Here is a 22,373-nt window from a genome sequence, read left to right as displayed (position 1 = left end):
CACCTCTTAGGACAAATAAATTGTTGAAAAGTCGACAAAAATTCCCTAAATTTTCTGTCAAAATTGACCCTTCTTTAACAAATTATAGATACATTCAAAGCAAAGTTTCTTACGAAAGTGAATTATGACCAGATATGGTGAAAGTGTTAATGGTGTTCATCTTCTTTGTTGAAGACTATCCATTTGGTATATACCATGGATACCACTATCATAGTGTTTGCCCGGAATATGCAAAAGCTTTTATAGGTGAGAGACTTTGTCTTTGTTTAAAGAAAATCTAGTAAAAGCAATGATCATGGTCAATTCTGTTCAAATGATTCTAGGGATCTATTCTTATTTGATGCACACAAGTAGTGTTAACAAGGGAGTCAAATGATTTGGTTAGGACAACATCCACGGGCCTTGATTTGGACATGATACTGACATTTTTGTCTCTATGTTTAGCTTCCTGATGCAGAGATTCTTGGAGTTGCTCTCAGTCACCTAGTTGTCTTTCTTGTTCTCTCCACCCTTCTAACTTCTCAAGCCCATCCAATGGTACTTGGTAAGGGTTCTGCTAGTTAGACCTCCAAGGCCTAATCCACTTTGGCTTTCCTCCAAGTTATAGCCACAAATGTTTTACAACAACTCCTCCTATTGAGGATTCCACCTCAATCCCAATCACACCTTCCCAACGCTCCAACAACCTCTTCAAAGGATCTTTAGTCACAAACTTATTCCATGAGTGTAAATGAAGTTGACATAGTGTCTTTGGTGTCTTCTAAGGGTTTTATCACCTTTAAACCCATTTCCAAGCCTTCTCAAGCTCACTTTGTCTATACTGGGCTCCAAACAGACCTAATTCAATTAGGCCTCATTTTATTGTTTTTAGGGCTTAAGTTCACATCTACCCACACAAGGCCCCCAAAAAATTACATTTATGAGTACCCTTTTCCTAGTTACATACAATATTGCAAAATGGCATTTGGGTTCTCCGTACACATCGGGTTTCTAGAACTGGCCTATTTCTAAGGGTTTTAGGGCTACTCGGGTGACTTGCAAACTTGGCCTTAGAAAGCTTCACCAGTCAAAACCTCTGCATAAACTAATTAGGGATTCTTAAAGGGCATTCAATTGGGTCTTCAAACATGTATCAAATTTTTCTCTACCAATCCATGTGTGCTCTGAAAACGCACATCTTCTATTGTCCTAGTCTCACCAACTCCTAGCTGTGAGCCTAGGGTATCATTGTAAAACCACCAAAAAGGTCTGCAAAGCCAAAAAACCTACACTAAACATATTTACATACTCTAACCTAGCATTCCACTAGATTTCAACCAATGCCATCAGTGGGTGCTCTGGTTAGAGCCATTCATTGCTTAAACCCTAGCCTACAAGGGTTTTGTACCTAGTTCGCAGAGACTGGTTTGAATCTCTGCAACCAAACACAATAAAATCTTGAAATCTACCTTGATGGAAAGTAGATTCACTAGTCCTTCATGCCCTGCAGGTAGGTTCCTCTGACAAGTCCGTACTGGACCATACAACACAGCAAAAACAAGGAAAAACAGTGAAAGCGGTGTAAAAACAAGGTTTTTTCCTTACAAACAAAACTTTCTCTGCATTCCAAACTCTTCCAACCTATACAATGATGTTGTCTTTGGCTTTTAACATCATGATTCAGTTGGTTAGAACAAACTTCTTCACCGTCAACAACATAAAGTGCAACTTTTTGCAATGTTGCAAATGTTGCTTAGCATTTTACATTTTTTTTATCCTTAGGATGCAACCTTGCACTCAAGTATACTCCAAGGCTCCAAAAGCCCTCTATGCATTCTAGGAGACCTAAAACAATGCATTACACCCTTATTACATGATGACTCTGTTTTTAGAGTAGTGCACCTATGAACAACATCAGCATTACATCTTTCTAGGATATCAACATCCTGAACACAACAAAAGCTTGGACAACTCAACCATGACTTCATTAAGTCCCAAATGGTTGGTCCACTTATTACAACATGAAAGACAACATAAAAGACTTGAGAACAAACCAAAATTTGCATGGAGTGATAGGTGTCGTGCACCACTTCCCCCCCTCCCAGAATGGACTTCTGCTAACATTGAATTTTGTTGTTGTGTTGTAATAGGGGGGGGGGATCAATAGGTGATAGGGGTACCAATACATGCTATGGTACTTGGACAATAAAAGATCAATAGTGGTGCACTAAAAATGTCATGTCAATGTTTATCCCCAAAAAAGTACCTCTAAAATTCAAAAAAATACCATTCATGTGATGCCACATCAACGCACAAGTAAACATGACTTAGTGCACACCTATGCGTCTTATCACAATTTGAGACCATTTTGGACACCTTCACAAAGATGCATTTTGATGTGGTATCATATTTGACCATATAGACTTGAAACAAATAATTTAAGTAGGAGACTTAATAAGTAAGATGTTTTATTAAATTTTGAAAATTTTGAAATTGTCCACATAAGATTTTGAGAAACATGAAGTTAGGGTGAACATGTATAGAGCTCTCCCCTAGTTTCCATTTGTTATATTTGCACAGGGCACCCACAAAACATTTGGCCAATTGGGCCATCACATTTCTCAGAGCTACAAGTGTTAACCCATCAGCCAACATTAACTATAATTTTGTTGTAGACATCATTTGGAGAACAATGGATAACATTGATGACAATGGTTTGATGGTGTAAGGGTTAGCTTGCTCAATTGTAATCCAAGCTCTTGTAATTTGGTATTGTTATAGCATAAAATATAAACTTTATATAAAATGAAAATGTAACAGGGAAGTATATCAGTAGTAATTATAATTAACTTCGTATATCTACAAATTATTTTTAAATGATACATCAAATTTTGACGATTTTTTTGGTTCCCTTCGTATGCAACATAATTGCTTATAGGGGAAAGGACCCAGTACTTGAGCAAGTTCCAATGGTTGTGATAGTAGTACTTGATTTAATACCCACACTTACTGATTTAATGACCAATTTTTTTTTGACAGTATTGCACCAATAGTTGTGACTTCAATAAAGTTGTTATTGCTAATTATGACTACCCATAATTGAATGCAATGTATCCCTTACTTGTAAAAAGCAACCAATCATGTGATGCCACATCAGCCGCACAAATATGGGTCTCCTTTTTGAACGACCGTTGGTCTCCCCATTTTTTGGGGTGTTTTGAACACCTTGGCAAAAAGCATGTTGATGTGGCATCGCATTTGATGTGGCCCTGAAACCTTAATTATATGTAGGGGACTTTCCAAGTAAGCTACAATAAAAAAAATTGAAAGTGATTTGAAATTTTCATGTAAGGTTTTGAGAAGCGCAAAATTAGAATATTCAATTACTAGGTACTCTCTTCTAACTATTGTTCTACCTTTTGGGTAGTAAAAATGCATGTTGTGACATCCATTATGCACATAAGGGTCAAAACATGGTCATTTCAAAGTGTTGCCCAATACTTGGTTAAAGATGTTTTAGTAACTAAACACTACGCGGGAAAGCTATGCAGACACTATGCGAGAACGCTATGTCAAACGAATGGAACAGTGCTATGGATACCACTGGGGTGCGCAAGGTACCCCTATAGTTTGTTTTTTGTTGTTAATTGCTATTATAGTGTTGTTTCTGCGCTATAGTTTTTAATAGTTTTGCTATGTAAAGGGTCTGTGCCCTTGTTCTCAAGGCTTTATTAATAAAAAATGGCCAATACTTATGTACAAATGTCCTAGTGGATACCAATAAAGTCATTAAATTGCAATCAAACAAAAATTCTAACTACTGAAGTAAAGTGTGCTAAATTTATTAAAATTGTCTTTAGTTATCAATTTTTTTATTTCTTTAAATGAACGGAAATTTATTAAATTGCTTTTAATTATCAATATTTTTATTTTTTTTAAATAAACATAATTGAATATTAAAGTATGGACAATAACAAATGCCTTTCCTCTAGTTATTATGCCTCAAAAAAATTGTTGCATTTCCATTGTTCAAACATTTTGAATTAAACCCCCCAATAATAGATCAGTCATTGTAAATTTTCTAATATTCATATATAAGTACTGCTCAAGGTCAAGTTAATCTAAGAACATAACAACTCTATAAAGACTCAATCAAAAACAATAAAAACTAAATCCATCCAAATATCAGAATGTACATTTGACTATTAATTAATTAACTAAACTAGCAATTGCACCTTGGTGTGCAATGGGTACGCCAAATTGGTGTGAAAGGTCAATTAGAAAATATTTTGGTTTAATTTTTACATACAATTTTATAGTAAGTGCGATGAATTAGTAGGCCGTTTAGCAAATGATGTTATCTATAAAACACAGATTTCAATTGAGAAGTGATAGCTTCAAATCAACCATGCATTCACTTACATGGATGCAAACATGACCAAAATAAAAAAAACTCTAAATCATGAAGATAATCAAGCTTCATTACCAATGGGCTCATGCTATGTTTGCAATACGGATAGAGGGAGAGATAGGGATAGCAAGAGAGAGAAGGGGGAAGAGTGAGAGATGGAAATGTATAAGGATATAGAGTTAAGGTATAGAGATAGAGAGGAAGATGGAGAGAGAGAGAGAGAGGGGGGGGTAGGGGGGAAGAGAGATGAATGAAAATGTGTAAGAATAAGTATTTAGAGATAAAGCTAGGGAATAAAAGAGATATATATATACGGAGAGAGAGATGTCTAGAAATAGAAGGGGAGAGAAGAAGAAGAAGATAGAGATCAAGATAGAGGGAGAGAAGTTGATAACTAGATAGAGAGGTAGTCTGAGAGATAAAAATAGAGATAAATAGGGATATTGTGAGGAAGAGATAAATAGATAGAGGAAGTGGTCCAAAGGAAGAGATATAGAGAGACATAAATGGTTAGATATAGTGATAAAGATATAAAGATATAAAGAGATATAGGGAGAGGGAGGCAAAGAGATAGAGAGGAAAACAAATAGAGATAGAGACATAGAGATATGTGAGAAGAGAATGAGAGAGATGGAGTTATATATGTGAAGATAAAGGGAGAGAGGGGCAAAAATAGAGAAATAGATAGGGGGATAAGGATACACAAAGGAAAGAGAGATAAGGGGAGAGATAGAGAGGGGGATATAGAGAGAGGGATGGAGAGAAAGGGAGAGATAGGCAAAGGATGAAAAGAGAGAGAGAGAGAGAGAGAGAGAGAGAGAGAGAGAGAGAGAGAGAGAGAGAGAGAGAGAGAGAGAGAGAGAGAGAGAGAGAGAGAGAGAGAGAGAGAGAGAGAGAGAGAGAGAGAGAGAGAGAGAGAGAGAGAGAGATCAATATGTAGAAAGGGAGAGATAGCTCAATCTATAAAGAGGGAGAGGGAGAGGGAGGGACAAAGAGATATGGATAGAGGGTGACATAGAGAGATAGAGAGGGATATGAAAATAGATAGAGAGGGGTAGGGAAAGAGATGGAGAGATAAGGAGATATATATATATATAGGGAGTTAGAGGTAGAGAAAGATATATACATATACATATATACATATATGTATATATGTATATGTATATGTATATACATATACATATATATACATATACATATACATATACATATATATATATATATATGTATATGTATATGTATATGTATATATATGTATATGTATATATATGTATATGTATATATATATAAAAACAAAGAGATATAGATAGAAAATGAGAGATATGAAGCGTGCAAGAGAAAGAGGAAATATTATTTCTAATATAATAATTATGGTAAATTTTTGCCACAATATTCTTATATTGGAATGTATCGCATTCACTATATTAATCGAATCAACTGACAACACAGATTGACAGCGCATGTTTAAGGAGAGATGTGCAAGATGATTACCATGTCTAAAGTAATTGGATCATTATTCATGTGTTTTTTGTTGTATTATTTTTTACCTACTTTTTTTCACTAATTATTTTCTACTCGTCAAGACATTGATATCTTTTATTGATGTTATTTCTATACCACTTTTTTGTGTATGCTTGGAAATTCATATGCAAGTTGCAAGGCATTTGAAAATAGGTTTGAATTCAGCAGAGGAAAATACGGCAAAAAAATCCAACGACCCAAAATACTATGATCGTCTTGCATGCTTTTGCTATGCTATGGACCGTTAGGTTGTAAATTCAACCTATCCATTTCATATAGGAGATGCCTTCGGCATAATTAAAACACAAATTCAAAATATAATTATTGTACAAAAATTAAAAATATAATTAGACAAATAGTTATAGGTTAACATAACTCAAATAAATTTTATTTATTATTTGTAATTTCATAAATAATTTAAAAAAAATAGAATTAAATCTAAATTAAAAATTGAAATAAAATAAACTAAATGTAAATTCAAAAGATATCAAAATCTAAATATTTAAAAAGTCCAATAATAAATAATAAACTTGCTAAATGATTAAATTAAAAAGTAAGTATTTTTTTAATTTATTAGAATTGAGATATTAATAATATTATATAAATGAAATTACAAATTAAAAATATTATTATTTAAAGTTTCATAAAAAGACGATTAATAAAAATTGATTTGAAGCTTAAATCAAAATTTAAATTAAAATAAAAAACTAAATGCAAAATTCAAATATTTCAAAGTTCCTTATATTAATAATAATAAATAATAAATTAATAACAAATAAAAAATAACAAATATATTAAATAAATAAAATTAAACAATATATCTATTATTAAAAAATTATTATTTGTAAATATATTAAAAAGTAAATAAGAATATTATTTAAATTATCTTAATATATAATAAAAATTAATTATTTATATATATATTATAATATAATAATTAATAAGAATAAATTTCTGAACACATAATTTATTATTTATAATATTTATTGTATATTAAATATTATTAAAACTAAAAAATTATAACTAATATTTAAAAAAAAATTGAACATATAATTAAGAACTATATATATATATAAATATAATAAATTAAAAAGCTAAATTTTAAAAGTTGGAAATATATAGAGCATTAAGTTTTTAATTAAAGATCTCTCTTATGTGCATGGCATCGTGATCATGATATGTAAAACATATTCCTAAAATAAGACTATTTGTAGGGGTTAAGGGAAAATAGTGAATGAAATAATGGTGAAGAGGCTAAAAAGTTAAATCATTGTTTCTGACGTGTTTCCAACTTTATGCATTTAAGACTTTTTTGACGTGTTTTTTAAATAATGTCGTGTGATTCTTGAAACAACGAAATTGTAAATGGCGAACGGAAATCGAGGAAGGGGAGCGTGATGAATCTTTTCCGAACAGCTCTGTGAATGAGACGAAACGAATCCCCAAAAAATGCGATCCTTTAATTAATGGAGATGCATCTGGAAAAGTCAGTATTGCCGTCAGAGATGGGCAGACTTTGGACAGAAATGAAATGCGGACGAAAAATGACACGAACAAAATTAAATCCGGATGAAAATCGATCAACGGTCAAAGACGTTTCAATCGTCTTGCACTGCATTTAGACAATACCAATCGTTGATTTGCAAAAGTTAGCAAGTGCATTTCATAGTAGGAGACGCCTTTCGGCGTAAATATAACTAGCAATTGCATCTTGGTGTGCAATGGGTACGCCGAAAAGGTTTCGAAGATCAATTATGACATAATTTGATCTTTTTTTGCATACAATTGAGGGAAACATATAGTGATAGAGAGATATGGAGACATAATGAGATGGAAAAATTGTGTGTGTGTGTGTGAGAGAGAGAGAGAGGAGGGGGTAACATAAACAAGTTATAAAGAGAGAGGGAGAAACATAAAAAGATAAAGATAAAGATGGAGAGGGATATATAGAGAGAGGGCGAGGGAGAAAAATATTGAGGAGAGAGGGGAGACTACCAAAAAAATAATTGATATATATATATATATATATAGAGAGAGAGAGAGAGAGAGAGAGAGAGAGAGAGAGAGAGAGAACTTTGGTAAGATAGAGTGGGTGAGATATAGATAGGAGAGATGAAGGAGAGGGAGAAATAGAGATAGATAATAAGAAAGGGGGAAATTGATAGGAAAAAAGATAAAGATATAGTTTAAGTTACTTATAAAGAGTGGAGAGAGGGATATAGAGAGGAGAGATAGAGTAAGGGGAGATAGAGAGATATAAATAGAGAGGGAGAAACATGGAGTAAGAGAGTGTGTATGAGAGAGAGATAGAGGGTGAAATAGGGAGTGTGTGAGTGAGTGAGACATATGGAGATAGAGATAGAGAGGGATATATATACAGAAATATAGAAATCTAGAGAAGGACAAATATAAAGTAGAGGATAATTAGAGAGATATAGCAATATGGAGTGATAGGGAGAGATACAGGGAGGGTAAGAAGAGAGAGAGAGAGAGAGAGATTAACTCATGTTTCTCATATCATATGACTCTTCAAAAGGAGCATTTATCTTCTTACCATTCTTATGATGAAGGAGAAATGTATCTAGGTGACACTAGTTTGCATCAAATTTTTGGTTGTAGGAAGATACAATTGTTTTTAATCTTGGTGGGGAAGAGTGTCTCATGGAACATTATTCTTACATTGACACAAACATACTGACCAATAACAACTAAATGCATTTTGTAGACATAGAGGATTAAGATAGCTTCCACTGTCTTGAATGACTAAATGTGCCTATCAATCATAGATTCCGAATACCTTAGATATAATAAATTGATTAAAAATGCATATAAATTTATTCAATAAAAAATATTCATCATTAATAATACATTTTTTTGTAATTAGATTAGTAATCCTTCTTTCCTACAAACTATCATATTGATTTCAAGGTTAAAGTATGATAATATTTGATCTTCTCAATATGCTTTTTTTTTGTTCTTTAAAATTTAAGTAATAATGTATTGAATAAATATTTAAATTTATTTTAAAAAACTATAAGAAAAGGCTAAAGTCTTGGACACCAAAATAACGTATATATGATCAAGATTTTGTTTTTCATTGACCATTTCACCCCCTACTTGTTATAAATAGAACATTCTCAAATTGTTGATGTTTTGATGATTCAAATTCCCTAGTAGGTGATCATGTCAATGGATGGAGTGAAGCCTACTGGCAATTGAATATATTTTTACTCTATAAGATGGTATGTGGAGTTTAGTGTATGTATTATCAAGGTTATGGAAAAAAATATGCTCCATGCAAGGTTTACATTGAAATGCAAAATATACTTGTAGTAATACTCATTACTGGACATAAAAAATTTGAATGCAAAGTAGTGTAAAGGTAAACTATGTGTTGAAGACCATTTGTAGTTGGGAAAAAAAAAAATGGATTACTTTGTTCAAACATATAAACCCAATCTAAATTATTTTGACCATTAAACAAAGGAATTCTTCTAAAAAGAACCTTTTGAAGGCATAATTTATTATGCTTTCTCCTTTTTAGATGGTATAATTGAAATTGTATTTGACTAATATTTAAGAGCCACTAATATGCTTCAACATGTGTTGAATGTGTATGGCCATGTCACATGTGTGAATATTATGCTACAAGATATCAGACTCATAGGGTGATAATGACATTTTGGATAGGTGCTACTATATATTTGATGTGTATGTTACAAATTGTCAAACATGATATACTATAAAACCCACCCTACTTGGTGTGCTTCATGACATGACCTTCTCATGTCTTTTGTATATTTTGTGTTTCATGTAGTGTATTGTGGTAGCATTGACATGTTATTCGATCATTGAAGACCTTCCAACTATTAGGATTAATTCTATCTATTTAGGATATGTGTGATACGTATTGATTAGAAATTATTGATACTAAATAAAATTATAAGCAAGCAATATTCATTAAAGTAGATCTTAGTTGTTCTTTTGAAGAGGTTTCATGTATTGTGCATTTAGTATGGGAGAATAATTCATTAATTCTCAAATCTTATATTCATTATATAAAATACAATTATGTTTTTTCTTAATAAAACTAAATTATCTTAGTTATGCTAGGGATGCACAACTTGAATGAAAAAACACTTGCATGATTTTAACGTTGGGCTCAAATAATTAAATTTAGATTTGTAAAAATGTAGTTGTGTTAGTTGGGCTCTAATCTAAAACAACTAATTTAACTTGATGCATTGTAATAAGCATTTAATCTTTTTATTATGCTTTCTCATTGCCGATATATAGTAGTGTACATTGTGATAATCATATTCCATGAGATGTCATCTTATTCTTCTTTCATTTATATGATCAAACAACTATAGGTGCCTACCAATTTTTTATTACTATTACTTTTTCATTTTTTTATAATTTGTTCATTTTGTTGTGATGAAATAACCTAATTGGGGGCATTAGAATCTTTACAATGACAATATTATAATAAAATTCTATATTGCTTAATTTTTCTTTTAATTTGTCTTTGTGTTGTCTTAGGGCTCTTAACAAAATTACCATTATGTTTAATAATGTCCTTTGTGTTTGCATGAAAAGGGTAGGTCTATTGCAGTAGTTGTTTATGTCGTGGATCAAAATTGCATATACTTGACAAATATGATAAATATGACTTGAAATAGGTTTACTCTGATAAATTTGTCAGCATCTACTTGGATACCATTCTCATATACCCAAAGCCTTGTAGTAATCATTTGTAATACAAAATTTTTTGACATTTAATATATGACAAAGCAAAACTTGCTACATGATGCGGATAAAAACTCAGATTTTACATTTTAAAGAGGTCAAATAGTTCAAATGTCCTAAAAGAAGAATATCAATTTCAAATATCATGAAATTACATTGAAATTTTCTATCTTATAATGGGTCAAATCCTTTACCATGGTTATATCCTTTTATTCCGTATTTCTTATAGAAAATAGTTTGAAAATAGTTTCAAATTAGACAAATTCGAAGAAAAATATGAATGTTCTAAAAGAATAGAAAAATAATAGGATGTCCAACCACTTCCATAAAATGATGTTCCAAATCTTAAAAAAAATTGTATCATCTAAACCAATTTAAAGAAAAGCTTCAATGTTAAATCATTTCTCTCTATCCATACTATCATGTATATTTATGCAATAATTATAAGGTAACGGAGTCTCACAAATTAAACAACAATTATGGATGGTGGGCAATTAATTCTCCTCCAAATTTTGTCTCCTTTTTTAGGGTGGCAACATGAGTTTATTAATTAATTCTCCTCCACATTCTCTCTTTGAATGATGAGTCGGTTCTGTCAGTTGCATACTTGCAGTGATCACTTCTATCAAACACTTGTCCTTTAACCCCTTTGTTTATGTGCTTTTCTCAGCTAGGTGTCCACGGCATTGCAAGATAAAGAAAGTGTCCGCCGGACAAAGAAGAAAGGGCCCACTTTCTTTATTTATTTCCGCTACTCATGACTGGGAAAATGGCGAGTGGATACGATTATCCATGCAATCCGCTGGCAATAGTACGCTGTCGTATAGAAATTGGGTTTAAAGTGAGCGCTCAGAACAAGGAAAACAGTGCAAAATCGAACGGCAAGAAACGTTTGGATGGTCTTGCATGCCTCTCCAATGCTATGAACCCTTGATCTGTAAATTTAGCTCGCCCATCTCATATAAGGAGACGCCTTCGGCGTAAATATATATTTCGTATTCCCAAATAAATAAACAAGAAAAACTATCAAATGTGCGACCTAATGTCTGGATAGAGGTTTGCCCCTTATCAAATGTGCAACGTGATAGATGTTGCCCTTTATTAGGGTCAGAGAGCATATTCAGCATGTAACTATAACTGGATGATTAACGTTGAAAGGGAGATGTAAAAAGACCATTTTAATTCAATTTTTAAAAAAAAGTTATAATTTATTTGTTGATCGGAAGCAAAAAATAATTGTTGAAAGCAAACGTTAAAAAGCAGCAGTTAAAATAGTAAAAGGTATTCTTTATCCAACCAGACATCAATTTGTTAATCCTTATACATATGTAGCAACATTAAACTTATGCCTGGACCCAATAAAACAGAACTCAGACAATTGTCTGTGCCGGCCCATTCCTTGTACATTGAACATTTCGTTTGTCGTTATAACTTATAAATATATGCAGCAATCAAATTAGGATTAAGAAGCACTCACAGACAGACACCTTTCAACCGTTGGTTCAATTAAAAGCAACAGTTGAAGCAGAAAACATTTGAAGACACCAAACAAATTATGCAGACAAATTCAGAATCACGAGAAAACATTTCCAGTCAATGCAAGTAGCAAATCATACTATATTGATTTACAATATTACAACATGAGCTAGGTAACCTCTCGAATGAACCACAACATTCAGAGAACAATTAACAACAATTCTTTGCTCACTATCAACCATCCTTTGTATATTTTATGATCAAGAACATAAAACAAATATCCAAAATAGAGGCAGATAGCAGTTCACACCCTGTTCCTAATATCTGCATATCTCCATGTGGTTATTCATCTTAATTTTGGGGTATTTTAATTTTGGAATGCAATCAAAACCACCTAATCATTTTTTTAATCCTCGTGAATAATCGAACCATGAAAAAACACTGATTAGAAAAAAAAAATTTAGAAATGCCTTTGAGAAGTGAATATATGCTTATTTTGCAAAAATCAAGGAAAAATGGTAATCAATTCCTAAAATATAATCACTTGAATATAGGGTAAAATATAATCGCTTGAATATATGAATTCTGTGATGTGCAATCCGTAACTGGCCCATACATGAAGTTATACCTCAATAAATTTCAGAGAAATGACGTAAACCTAGACAAATTTCTAGCACTAATGATCAATTGAACCAAGATTGAACCTTCTCGATAAAAATAAAATAACTAAAAATTAAATTTTGTCAAATTTCTGGTGCTCAAACAATCGAACCAGGACAGAACTCTGATGATCATAGACAACTGAATATGACATAACTATCATGCGCTTAAAAAATTAAACAATGGTAATCTCTCTATATATAAAACTGTCTTATGTCTCTTCGCTGTTGTTTTATGCTGTCTTTTTTTTGTTGTTTTGTGGTAATCTCTCTTCTTTTTTTTTAAATTTTCATAAAGGACATGACTCCAGTGGTAATCTCTCATTTTTTTTGTTTTAATTTTCATAAAGGACATGACTCCAGTGGTAATCTCTCATTTTTTTTGTTTTAATTTTCATAAAAGAGTGGGGCCCTTTCAAAATCGTCATTTGTTCAGTTCATGACTCCAGTCAAAAACTTTCATTCATAATAATTAAAAAAAATTGTAAATAACATTTTTTTGTTGTGTCTTCTAAGAAGACACTTCAAAATCTTTTAAATGATTTTATAACTCCAATCAAAAACATTCACCAATCACATGAATGACAATATCACTATAACATAATAAATCCAAATAGAACAAAAACATATGAAGTTGCATCCAAATCAATTTCTGATGCTATAAACATTTTGATTTGAGTCAATTTTCTGACGCTTATGAACCTTTTAACCATGGCAGTCATAGACAATTGAATATGACATAACTATTGTGAAATTAATTATGAACCTTTCAACCATGGCAGTCATAGACAATTGAATAAGACATAACTATTGTGAAATTAATTATGAACCTTTTAACCATGGCAGTCATAGACAATTGAATATGACATAACCATTGTGAAATTAAACCTCAATCATAGACAATTGAATATGATATAACTATTGTGAAATTAAACCTAAGTTACGGGTTACGGGGTTCGGGGCCTGGAGCCCGGATGCTGGTCCTGGTCTGCATCTGGTCCGGCTCCGCGTTTGGTTCAGATCTGGCTCATCGGAATTCAGCAGATTTTTTTTTCATATTAATAAGCTAGGTTTGAGGAGCCGCAAAACAGCGGATAATTATTAACAGAGACAACAAGGATAATAGCTGGAAAACAACGAATAATAGAATGGGCCATATATCTATATCTGTCCGAGCATATAGCGCTGATGGTGTGGGGAATCGGTTTTCATGATATAATATAAAACTAAAAACTTATAATAGAATGGGCCATATATCTATATCTGTCCCGATGGTGTGTGGGGAATCGGTTTTCATGATATAATATAAAACTAAAAACTTTCATAAAATCAGTTTTAAAGCAGTTTAATTTATTATGTCTAGAGGCATCTACAATGACATCATAATGTCCTTAAACAAAAATTCAATTTTGAAACAATTTGACATGCAAATGATGGGTAAATGCATGAAATATGTCATCTTTAGATTTTTATGGAGACGTTCTTTTATTACTCCAAATAAAATAGAACCCTCGCCACTTTTCCAACTATATGAAATCCAAATCCCTTTTCAAAGAACTGGTGTCCCAACCCGAACCAGCCACTTAGAATTAAACAAATGCTTCTCTTGGTCAAAGATAAGGGGGAAAAAATGGTTTTCTGACTGTTCTTTCATATATAATAATCTCTCATTTTTCTGTTTTAATTTTCCTAAAAGAGTGGGGCCCTTTCAAAATCCTTCTATTCAGTTCATAGCTCAGTCAAAAACTTTTATTATGATTAATCCATAATAAATAGCTAAAAATCGTAGATGACATTTTCTGTTTTGATTTTTCTTTCAAAATCCCTCGAGTTTGTTCATAATTCCAATAAAATACATTCACCAATCATGTGATTGGCAATATCACTATAGCATAATCAAACTAAGTACCACAAAATTATATGACATTGCGCCCAAATCATTTTCTGATACCATAAAACATTTGATTTGAGGCAATTTTCTGATGCTCATAAACAATTGTAGCATTTAAACACTATTATGCCGTTGAGAAGTAAACATAATATTTTTTTTACAGAGGATTGGGGAAAAAATCAGTATAAATAAAATCACATGATTTGCAGTGAATAATTGTAATAGGACTCGAGTAGCACAATAATACATTCCAATTTTTGGACTCGAGTAGCACAATAATACATTCCAATTTCTAATGACCTAAAAATTGAATCGAGTCAAATTTATGCTACTCATGAAAAATTGAACCATGGCAACCATGGCAGACAGCAAATTTTCGAAAAAAAAATGAATAGAAAATCCAGTGTTTTCTTGGAGTTTTCAGGACAAGGGAAACGGCATCAAATGGAATTGGAGGACCAACCCTAAAAAAGGAATTCCCCTTCCAAGTTGAGCGAATGCTCATTTTTATATAGGAAAGGAGCAAAAATCAAGAAAAATGAACACTTTGCTCGTAGATATAATTGCAATCTAAGCCACAAGGTTCGAATTCAACAGCCATGAAATTCCACAAGGGAAAAATTCGGATAAAATTCGCCTTTATTTTTAAATATATGCATATTTCTAATAAATTATCAAAATAGCTTAACATTGCTAAATAGATTTGAAGTCATTATAAAATATATGTATACTTCTAATAACTTATCAAAATAACTTAACATTGCTATATAGATTTGAATAAACCATAAGAAACATTGGAATTTCAGTAATGCTGCTGTAAGTGATCATATATGATATGCCTAATACAATGTACAGCAATGCTAGTGATCATATATGATATGCCTAATACAATGTACAGCGGAATCCCTTTTGAACCGGCAGAAGGAAGTGCACTTGACACCTGCATTTCTCTAAGAAATTTTTTACTAGGTGATAGTTCAATATGGGTTTGCAAGTTATCATTTTCTGTCTGGCATTTATATAGCCACAGCCAGGGACCATGTTGAATTGAACCTTAGCGTGCAGGAAACTACCCTCTTATTCTAGGAACTTGCCATTTCTTTTATATACTAAAGTGTCATTTTATTGGATTACTTTATTTCACATTTGTAGTTATTGTATTGGATTACTTTATTTCACATTTGTAGTTTTTGTAAAAGTTATTCTGCCGTCTGCCCGCTTTTTAGTAGAATTTTTTTATAGCCGAATTTGAACCGATTCGATTAAATTTGAACCTCATCCATGAAAATCACCATATTCTGTGACTCTGATTGCAATGATATCGAATCTGGCATAACATAACTCAACTAAAGAAAAAATGCATTAAAGTTGCACAACCAAAACCCCAACTAGATGCCATAAAAATTTGAACGAAGTCAAATTTCTGATGTTCATGAATAACTGACGCCCATAATTCTTAAGAAGCTGGACAAATATTATTTTTATCGAGGACAGGCAAATTCAGAGAAAAATGAGTAATCTACCAATCTATCTATAAATATAATCAGATGAATGACAGCAATTAAACTCTAGGGTTAATAATACTTAAAAAGTACAAAACCCAAACCTAAAGGGACAAAACCCAAACCTAAAGGGACTGAAACAGAAGTAACCTAGAAAATAGTGCACCACAACAAATTTCAAATGGTAACTGGTACACACTGTTTAAATTCCCATTACAATTGCATAAACAACATAGAGAAAGAAACCCCACTTAATACCTATTCATAAACAATAATAAATTATGTTTCACATTAACATTCTAAGGACAACACAAAATATGTTTTAAGGTCCCACGATATTGCAACAAGTTACTAATGATAACACACGATTTCAAGGTAGCATGCCATTGCAGCAGAAGTTTCCAATCAGTAGACGGTAGAATTATTGACAGAACTATTTATAACTAGGCCAGGCCTATGCTTGAGAAAGTGTTACCACTTTCCTTTCAAGCTCGTCTTTCTTAGCACCGACTATCTTGTCGATTGCCTTTCCGTCTTTAATAAAGATGAAAGTTGGCATTGCCTGCACTTCCCACTCTGCAGTCACATCCTGCAAAACCAAAATTGTGATATACTTTATTAACCTGCCATTTCATAGATTTGCTCTGATGCAGATCAAAAACCTTTGTTTCGTTGTAAAAACACAGTCATGAAATTATCACTATATAATCAAACAACTAAAATCACAAAATTGAAATTAGCACAAATTATTTATTCAAATACATCTATTAGAGATTTGTTAGCTCATCATATCATTTCAGGAACATACCTGCAGCTCATCAACATCAACCTTCAAGAACACAACATTTGTGTATTTCTTTGACAGTTCCACAAAGACTGGACTAATAATCCGACAAGGACCACACCAAGTTGCAGTGAAATCAACAACCACCTGTGTACAGCCATAACCAGGACTTCAATAAACAACACAAAGTCTAACAACGGTCAAAAATCAAATTTCTCGTATTCTGCAGAAAAAAAAACTAATCCTTCTATGACATTGACATTTTCAATTGTGTAAGCCATATTACTTATTGCAAACTTCTTTTGGATTAGTCACTTGGACAAAAGAAACGCGGCAGTCAAAAGAATTGTTTTGTACTCTTACAGAAACCTCAAATCCATTAGAATGCTACTTTTCCAGTGATCAGAGAGCTCTAACCAAGAACATCTAAAATGAAACACGGGACTTATATTTAACATATCAAATGAAAGGATGACATAATCATCTTCAAGGTACTGCTTGATGTTCAAAACTTCAAGAGTAAAACTTATTACTGAGAAACTTCTTTAAAGACAAAAATAAATATCAGACATAAAAATCCCTTGCTTGGCTACAGGTGCTAAAGTGAATCTCTCCCACCAAAATACCAAACTTGCATCCTTAACTCGTCCTTTTATTCACATCCATTTAAATCAAGTGTGATCTAATGGGTAACATCACACTTGCCATCAGAATAAAGATGAGCTTAAGTGCTATAACATCTAGTTCTTTCGTACCTGTGTTAGAAATTGATATTCTACCATAGTGTACTTCGATCTTATACGATGTAAACAAACTTGTAATTTGTATAAATATTTCTATTTAATTAATAAAATAATTTTTTTCCTGCCTACGCTTAGGTATTCACCCTCACCATATTTGTTATTAAAAACTGTCGGGCAAAAATCACTCTGGTTTTCTATTGTTTGGATTTTCTTTTGATTTATTTCTCTAAAAATAGCTGTAGCATAATTTTTTGATCAGTCGGTTGGAATTTTACAGTTTGAATTTCAAATTTTTCATTTAAAACAAAAAAGTGGCAGCAATGAAATCAAAAAATCAAAACAAACAATAAGTAGGAACAGTAATGCCACTTGAATTGCCTGTTAAAATGTGCATGTCTACCACCTATGGCATTGGTATCTGAACATATGATAAAACAAACTGTGGCATTTTACCTGTCTTATGTATTTCTTTGCAATTGCGTCTTCTTCATTAGCAGGAACTTAAGCATTTTTTACAACAAAGACTGTTAAAGCTTCGCTGGACAGATACCTGTTAACAATAGTGTATGGTTTCTACAGTTTTATTTTACTTTGTTATCAAAATTAGGAGCCCTATTGTAATCTAATTCTTTTTACACCTGTCGAATTCACTGCGGAATTAGGAGCCCTATTGTAATCTAATTCTTTTTACACCTGTCGAATTCACTGAGGGCTTATTACATGCAAACCCACTTCACTTCACGAAGACCAGCCCTTTTGCAATAAAACTTGTTATACAATGGCTTCAGAAAAAAATCAGCAAAAACAGATGTCGGAAAATGGGCCATGAATTGTGCAAGTTCTGTGAGCATCATCATAGCTAACAAGTAAGTCATGTCCAAGACTGTGTATGTCTTCAGATTCGGTCAGAAAGAAATAAAAAACCCACATGTTTTATCATTATTTGCTAGCACAGATATTTATTTGATTTCATAATTTTTCTGTATCTGATATTGTGTTTTATAGCATTTATAGGAAGCCCAAACAGATATCATGCTTGTGTCGAGTGTAATTGTTCTGTTCGATACAACAACTGTATTGACTGCATTTCACTTTACACCATTTACAATTTTGGGTTTTGTATCAAATGCAACTGGGTTTTCTGGAGCCAAGAATATGCCTTTCAGGGAGGGAGCTTATTTGATTTTGAACATTTGGCTTACTTTCCATTGGCACTGTATCTCTCTCTACTGCCAAATGCGCTCTCTACTGGCTGCAGGGCCGAATACATTGTTTCTGTCAAGTTACATGCAATAGTTTACCGAATTTCATCGCTTTGTATGTTTCTTGGATTTGAAGTTGGGACTGTTAATGGATTGAAATTGAGAGTCGAGACTATTTTAAAAGAACCAAAAAGGATTTTTACTGGGATCATTTATTAAATAATACAATGAAAAGAAAAATTGAGATTATTGTAGAAGAACCCAATGGATTGAAATTGGGGCTATTTATTGAAATTATATAATGAAATGCATTGTACAAATATTTTATTAAACAAATAGAGAGCTATTAGTCGAATCAAATCGACTTAGTAAATCAATAATTTATACAGCTACACGAAATCTTTTAGTTTTTAAATAGATCGGGGATATGAAGTCGGCAGCCCCCAATGGGTCGAGGGGCAGCAACCTTGAGAGAATAAAGGGCAGCCCATTTAGCATATTCAAATTAAGACCTTCCAGGCCACGAGAACCTTAAACCTTAATGGCATGTATTTTCGTTGTAAATGTGGCCATCATTATAGAGTTTTTATTTTTCACGGAACAACTTAACAATGCCAGTATGTCTCAAGGACATTGGGGTCAACAATCAGTTACGAAAAAATTACAACAGGAGAAAAACAAGCCAGAAAATATCCTACAGTTTGGGGGACGTCCAGGGACATCCCCTAGTTTTCTTGTAAGTTGAGAATTGAAAAGAGAAGGTGTCGTTCTGTCCCTATCCACGTGTCCCCATTTCCCTCAAACTTCCCCGAATGTCAAACATGGGTAAAATTTCAGGGATGCGCCTACAGGTACACTTTTAATATCCAAAGGTAAAACCATAAAAATATGGAAAGTATCATTCTACAATTTGGCGTTTAGGGGAAGAGCACCAGTAGCCGTCATAGTTAACTTCACCCACCCACAGATTCTAAAAGGAACATCGGATTTTGACAATTTTTTTTAGTTGTCTTTGTATGCGGCTTAACGGTTTATAGCTATTGATCTGGCTTCTGGGTAGTAACGAAATGTTGTGGAATCAGTTATGAGCACAAAGGTCAAAAAGTACACATTTCAGGGTGTCGCATGAGACCTAACTAAAGATGTTCCAGTAACGTCAGCTCAAAATCGCTAGTACTTGTTGACAAATGTCCCAATAGTGGTGCACAAATGTTCCAATAGTGGTACATAAATGGGACAAATGTTCCAATAGTTGTGCACAAATGGGCCAATTAATTACAAAAAATGACCGGCTATTGGTACTAAACAAATTTATTAATGGTGTTTTCACTATGACGACTATTGGGGGTCAACATGACAATAAGATGACGGTTATTAGAACTATTGTTATCTATTGGTGCTCTTCCCCTAGCTTGTTTAGATAAAAAAAGTTACTTTATATTTACCTTTGCAACGGGACGGGAACTTCCAATACTAAAGACCTTATTTCCACGATTATGCTCTGACATACTTTCTTAGTTTATTCTAAAGGAAACCTAACAAAAAGGTTAACCCCATGTCCCCAAATAAATTTTTATTTCAAGGAAAAGGATAAAGTCAAATCTTTTACTATTTGCATGGAAAAGCTGCTGCTTGGGAATAAAAAGAGTCTGCATAAGCAATTACAGCTCCATACCCCATTTCCCAAGCAAATTTTTATTTCAGGAAAAGGATAAAGTGGCTTACGAATAAAAACAGTCTGCAAATAAGTCAGCAACTACAGCTCCATAAATTTCATTCCCTTCCTTGCTAAAAGTCTTTTTTTCCAAATTTTCACTAACAAATTATTACTAATAATTCCATTTAAAAAAAAAATAGATAACTATTTAAATATAAATAACAAAATACCAACTTTTAACTCACAAAATATTACTAAAAAATTTCTTTTAAAAAAAATAAAATTTAAGATAACTATTAAAAAAAATAGCAAAATTACAAATTACATATCTATGATCAAGCTCCACAAATTACTCTTAAATTTTAAAAATTAAAGATACATATTTATGATCCATTGATCCACCAGCTCCCCAAAATAAACTAAAGCAGCGGCATAGACACCTGGCCTAACCCTATGACATTGTATATAGCTCCACAAATTACCCTTAAATTTTGAAAAATTGAAAACACGTATCTATGATTCACCAGCTCCACAAATTACTCTTAAATCTTAAAAACTTGAAAAATGACTATAAAATAAGTTAAGCAGGGAAACAGACACCTGCAAACTCTACGACCTTGTAAAATGACTCAATATCGGAAGATAATTTCGAGAAGAAAACTTGAAACAAAATTCCCTACAGCATTTTCCACCCACTCCATCTAATTAATCCTTTGAAATGGACATTCATCAACACACTGCACAATAAATAAAGCAAACAAACAAACCAACGAAAAAAAAAAAAAAAAACTATGCACCCAACATACCCTTTCAAAATATTCATTCCTGACCACTATAACAGACCGCTGAACGGTTTTGGGTGTGCTATTTTGTGACAATTTGAGTGATTTTTCAGCAAGATCTGCAAGTTGGAAACCCTTCATAAAAATCCCATAATAAAATCTTGCAGTTGTTTGATTCGCCAAAGTGCATACCTACCAGTAACAAATCCTGTGCTATTATTCGAGCCCCAGGTATATTTCCCTAAATTCAAGATTTGCCCATTTATAATAAAATCCACCCTTAAAATTTTCCCAAAAAGAGTCATTTTAGAAAAGGGTATCATCAAATATCCCCAAATCCAAGCAAAATTCAGATTTTTGTCACCATAAATCATGTTTGGTATAATGCAAAGAAGAAAGAAAAGCGTGATCTTACGAGCTTGCCGCTGGTCTTGGCCTCCTGCAGCTTGGAGCGCCATGTGTCTACGGAGTGACAAGCCACCACGAGTCCGTCTGCCATTCTCTTCTCTTTCTCTTCTCTTTCTCTTCTCCTCGATTCGTTCTCTACGCGTCCGTTGCTTCCAGTTTCGTGATTAATCTATGCTCGACTCTCGCTCTATTTATAACGATTCCCTGGGGGTTTTCATCTCCAACTCGTCCGCTATACTTGCCGCCACAAGTTCCATATGTTGGTCAAAATAAAAACCGGTCATTCTAGAAAAAGATATTTTACTTTCCCCAGGAAGCATCAAAGAACCTTCCAAGGATTATAATAAGCTATGTTAACCTTGTGAGGTAGTTGTGTTAGAGGTTTGGAATTAATTATTAATATTATTATTTTTTATTAGGTCAAAGGCGTTCTTTATGTGAGATTTACAAGTTCTATTGGACGATCCATGGTAGCCTAATATTTTTGTTAAAAAAAATATATCATTTGATAAAATACAATGTAATGTTTTTTTATAGTTAGATACATTAAAAATATATTTTTTCAATTGATTTTTTTATTAAAAGTGATTTTTTAAAATAAAATAGAAT

General features: G+C 32.7%; 1 protein-coding gene across 1 annotated transcript; it reads right to left on the bottom strand.

Annotated features, from left to right (window-relative positions):
• Positions 1-16,423: 16,423 nt before the first annotated feature.
• Positions 16,424-22,069, bottom strand: LOC131060557 (thioredoxin H-type). The gene is made up of 3 exons (XM_057993825.2): positions 21,772-22,069; positions 16,997-17,119; positions 16,424-16,777 (listed from the first exon to the last, which is right to left on the bottom strand). The coding sequence occupies exons 1-3, from the start codon at positions 21,853-21,855 to the stop codon at positions 16,643-16,645; spliced, it is 342 nt and encodes a 113-aa protein (XP_057849808.1). The 5' UTR covers positions 21,856-22,069; the 3' UTR covers positions 16,424-16,642.
• Between the last annotated feature and the right edge of the window lie 304 nt (positions 22,070-22,373).

This window comes from Cryptomeria japonica, chromosome 5, assembly GCF_030272615.1.
Source record: "Cryptomeria japonica chromosome 5, Sugi_1.0, whole genome shotgun sequence".
Classification (NCBI taxonomy): Eukaryota; Viridiplantae; Streptophyta; class Pinopsida; order Cupressales; family Cupressaceae; genus Cryptomeria; species Cryptomeria japonica.
This window is presented reverse-complemented; position numbering and strand designations above follow the sequence as displayed.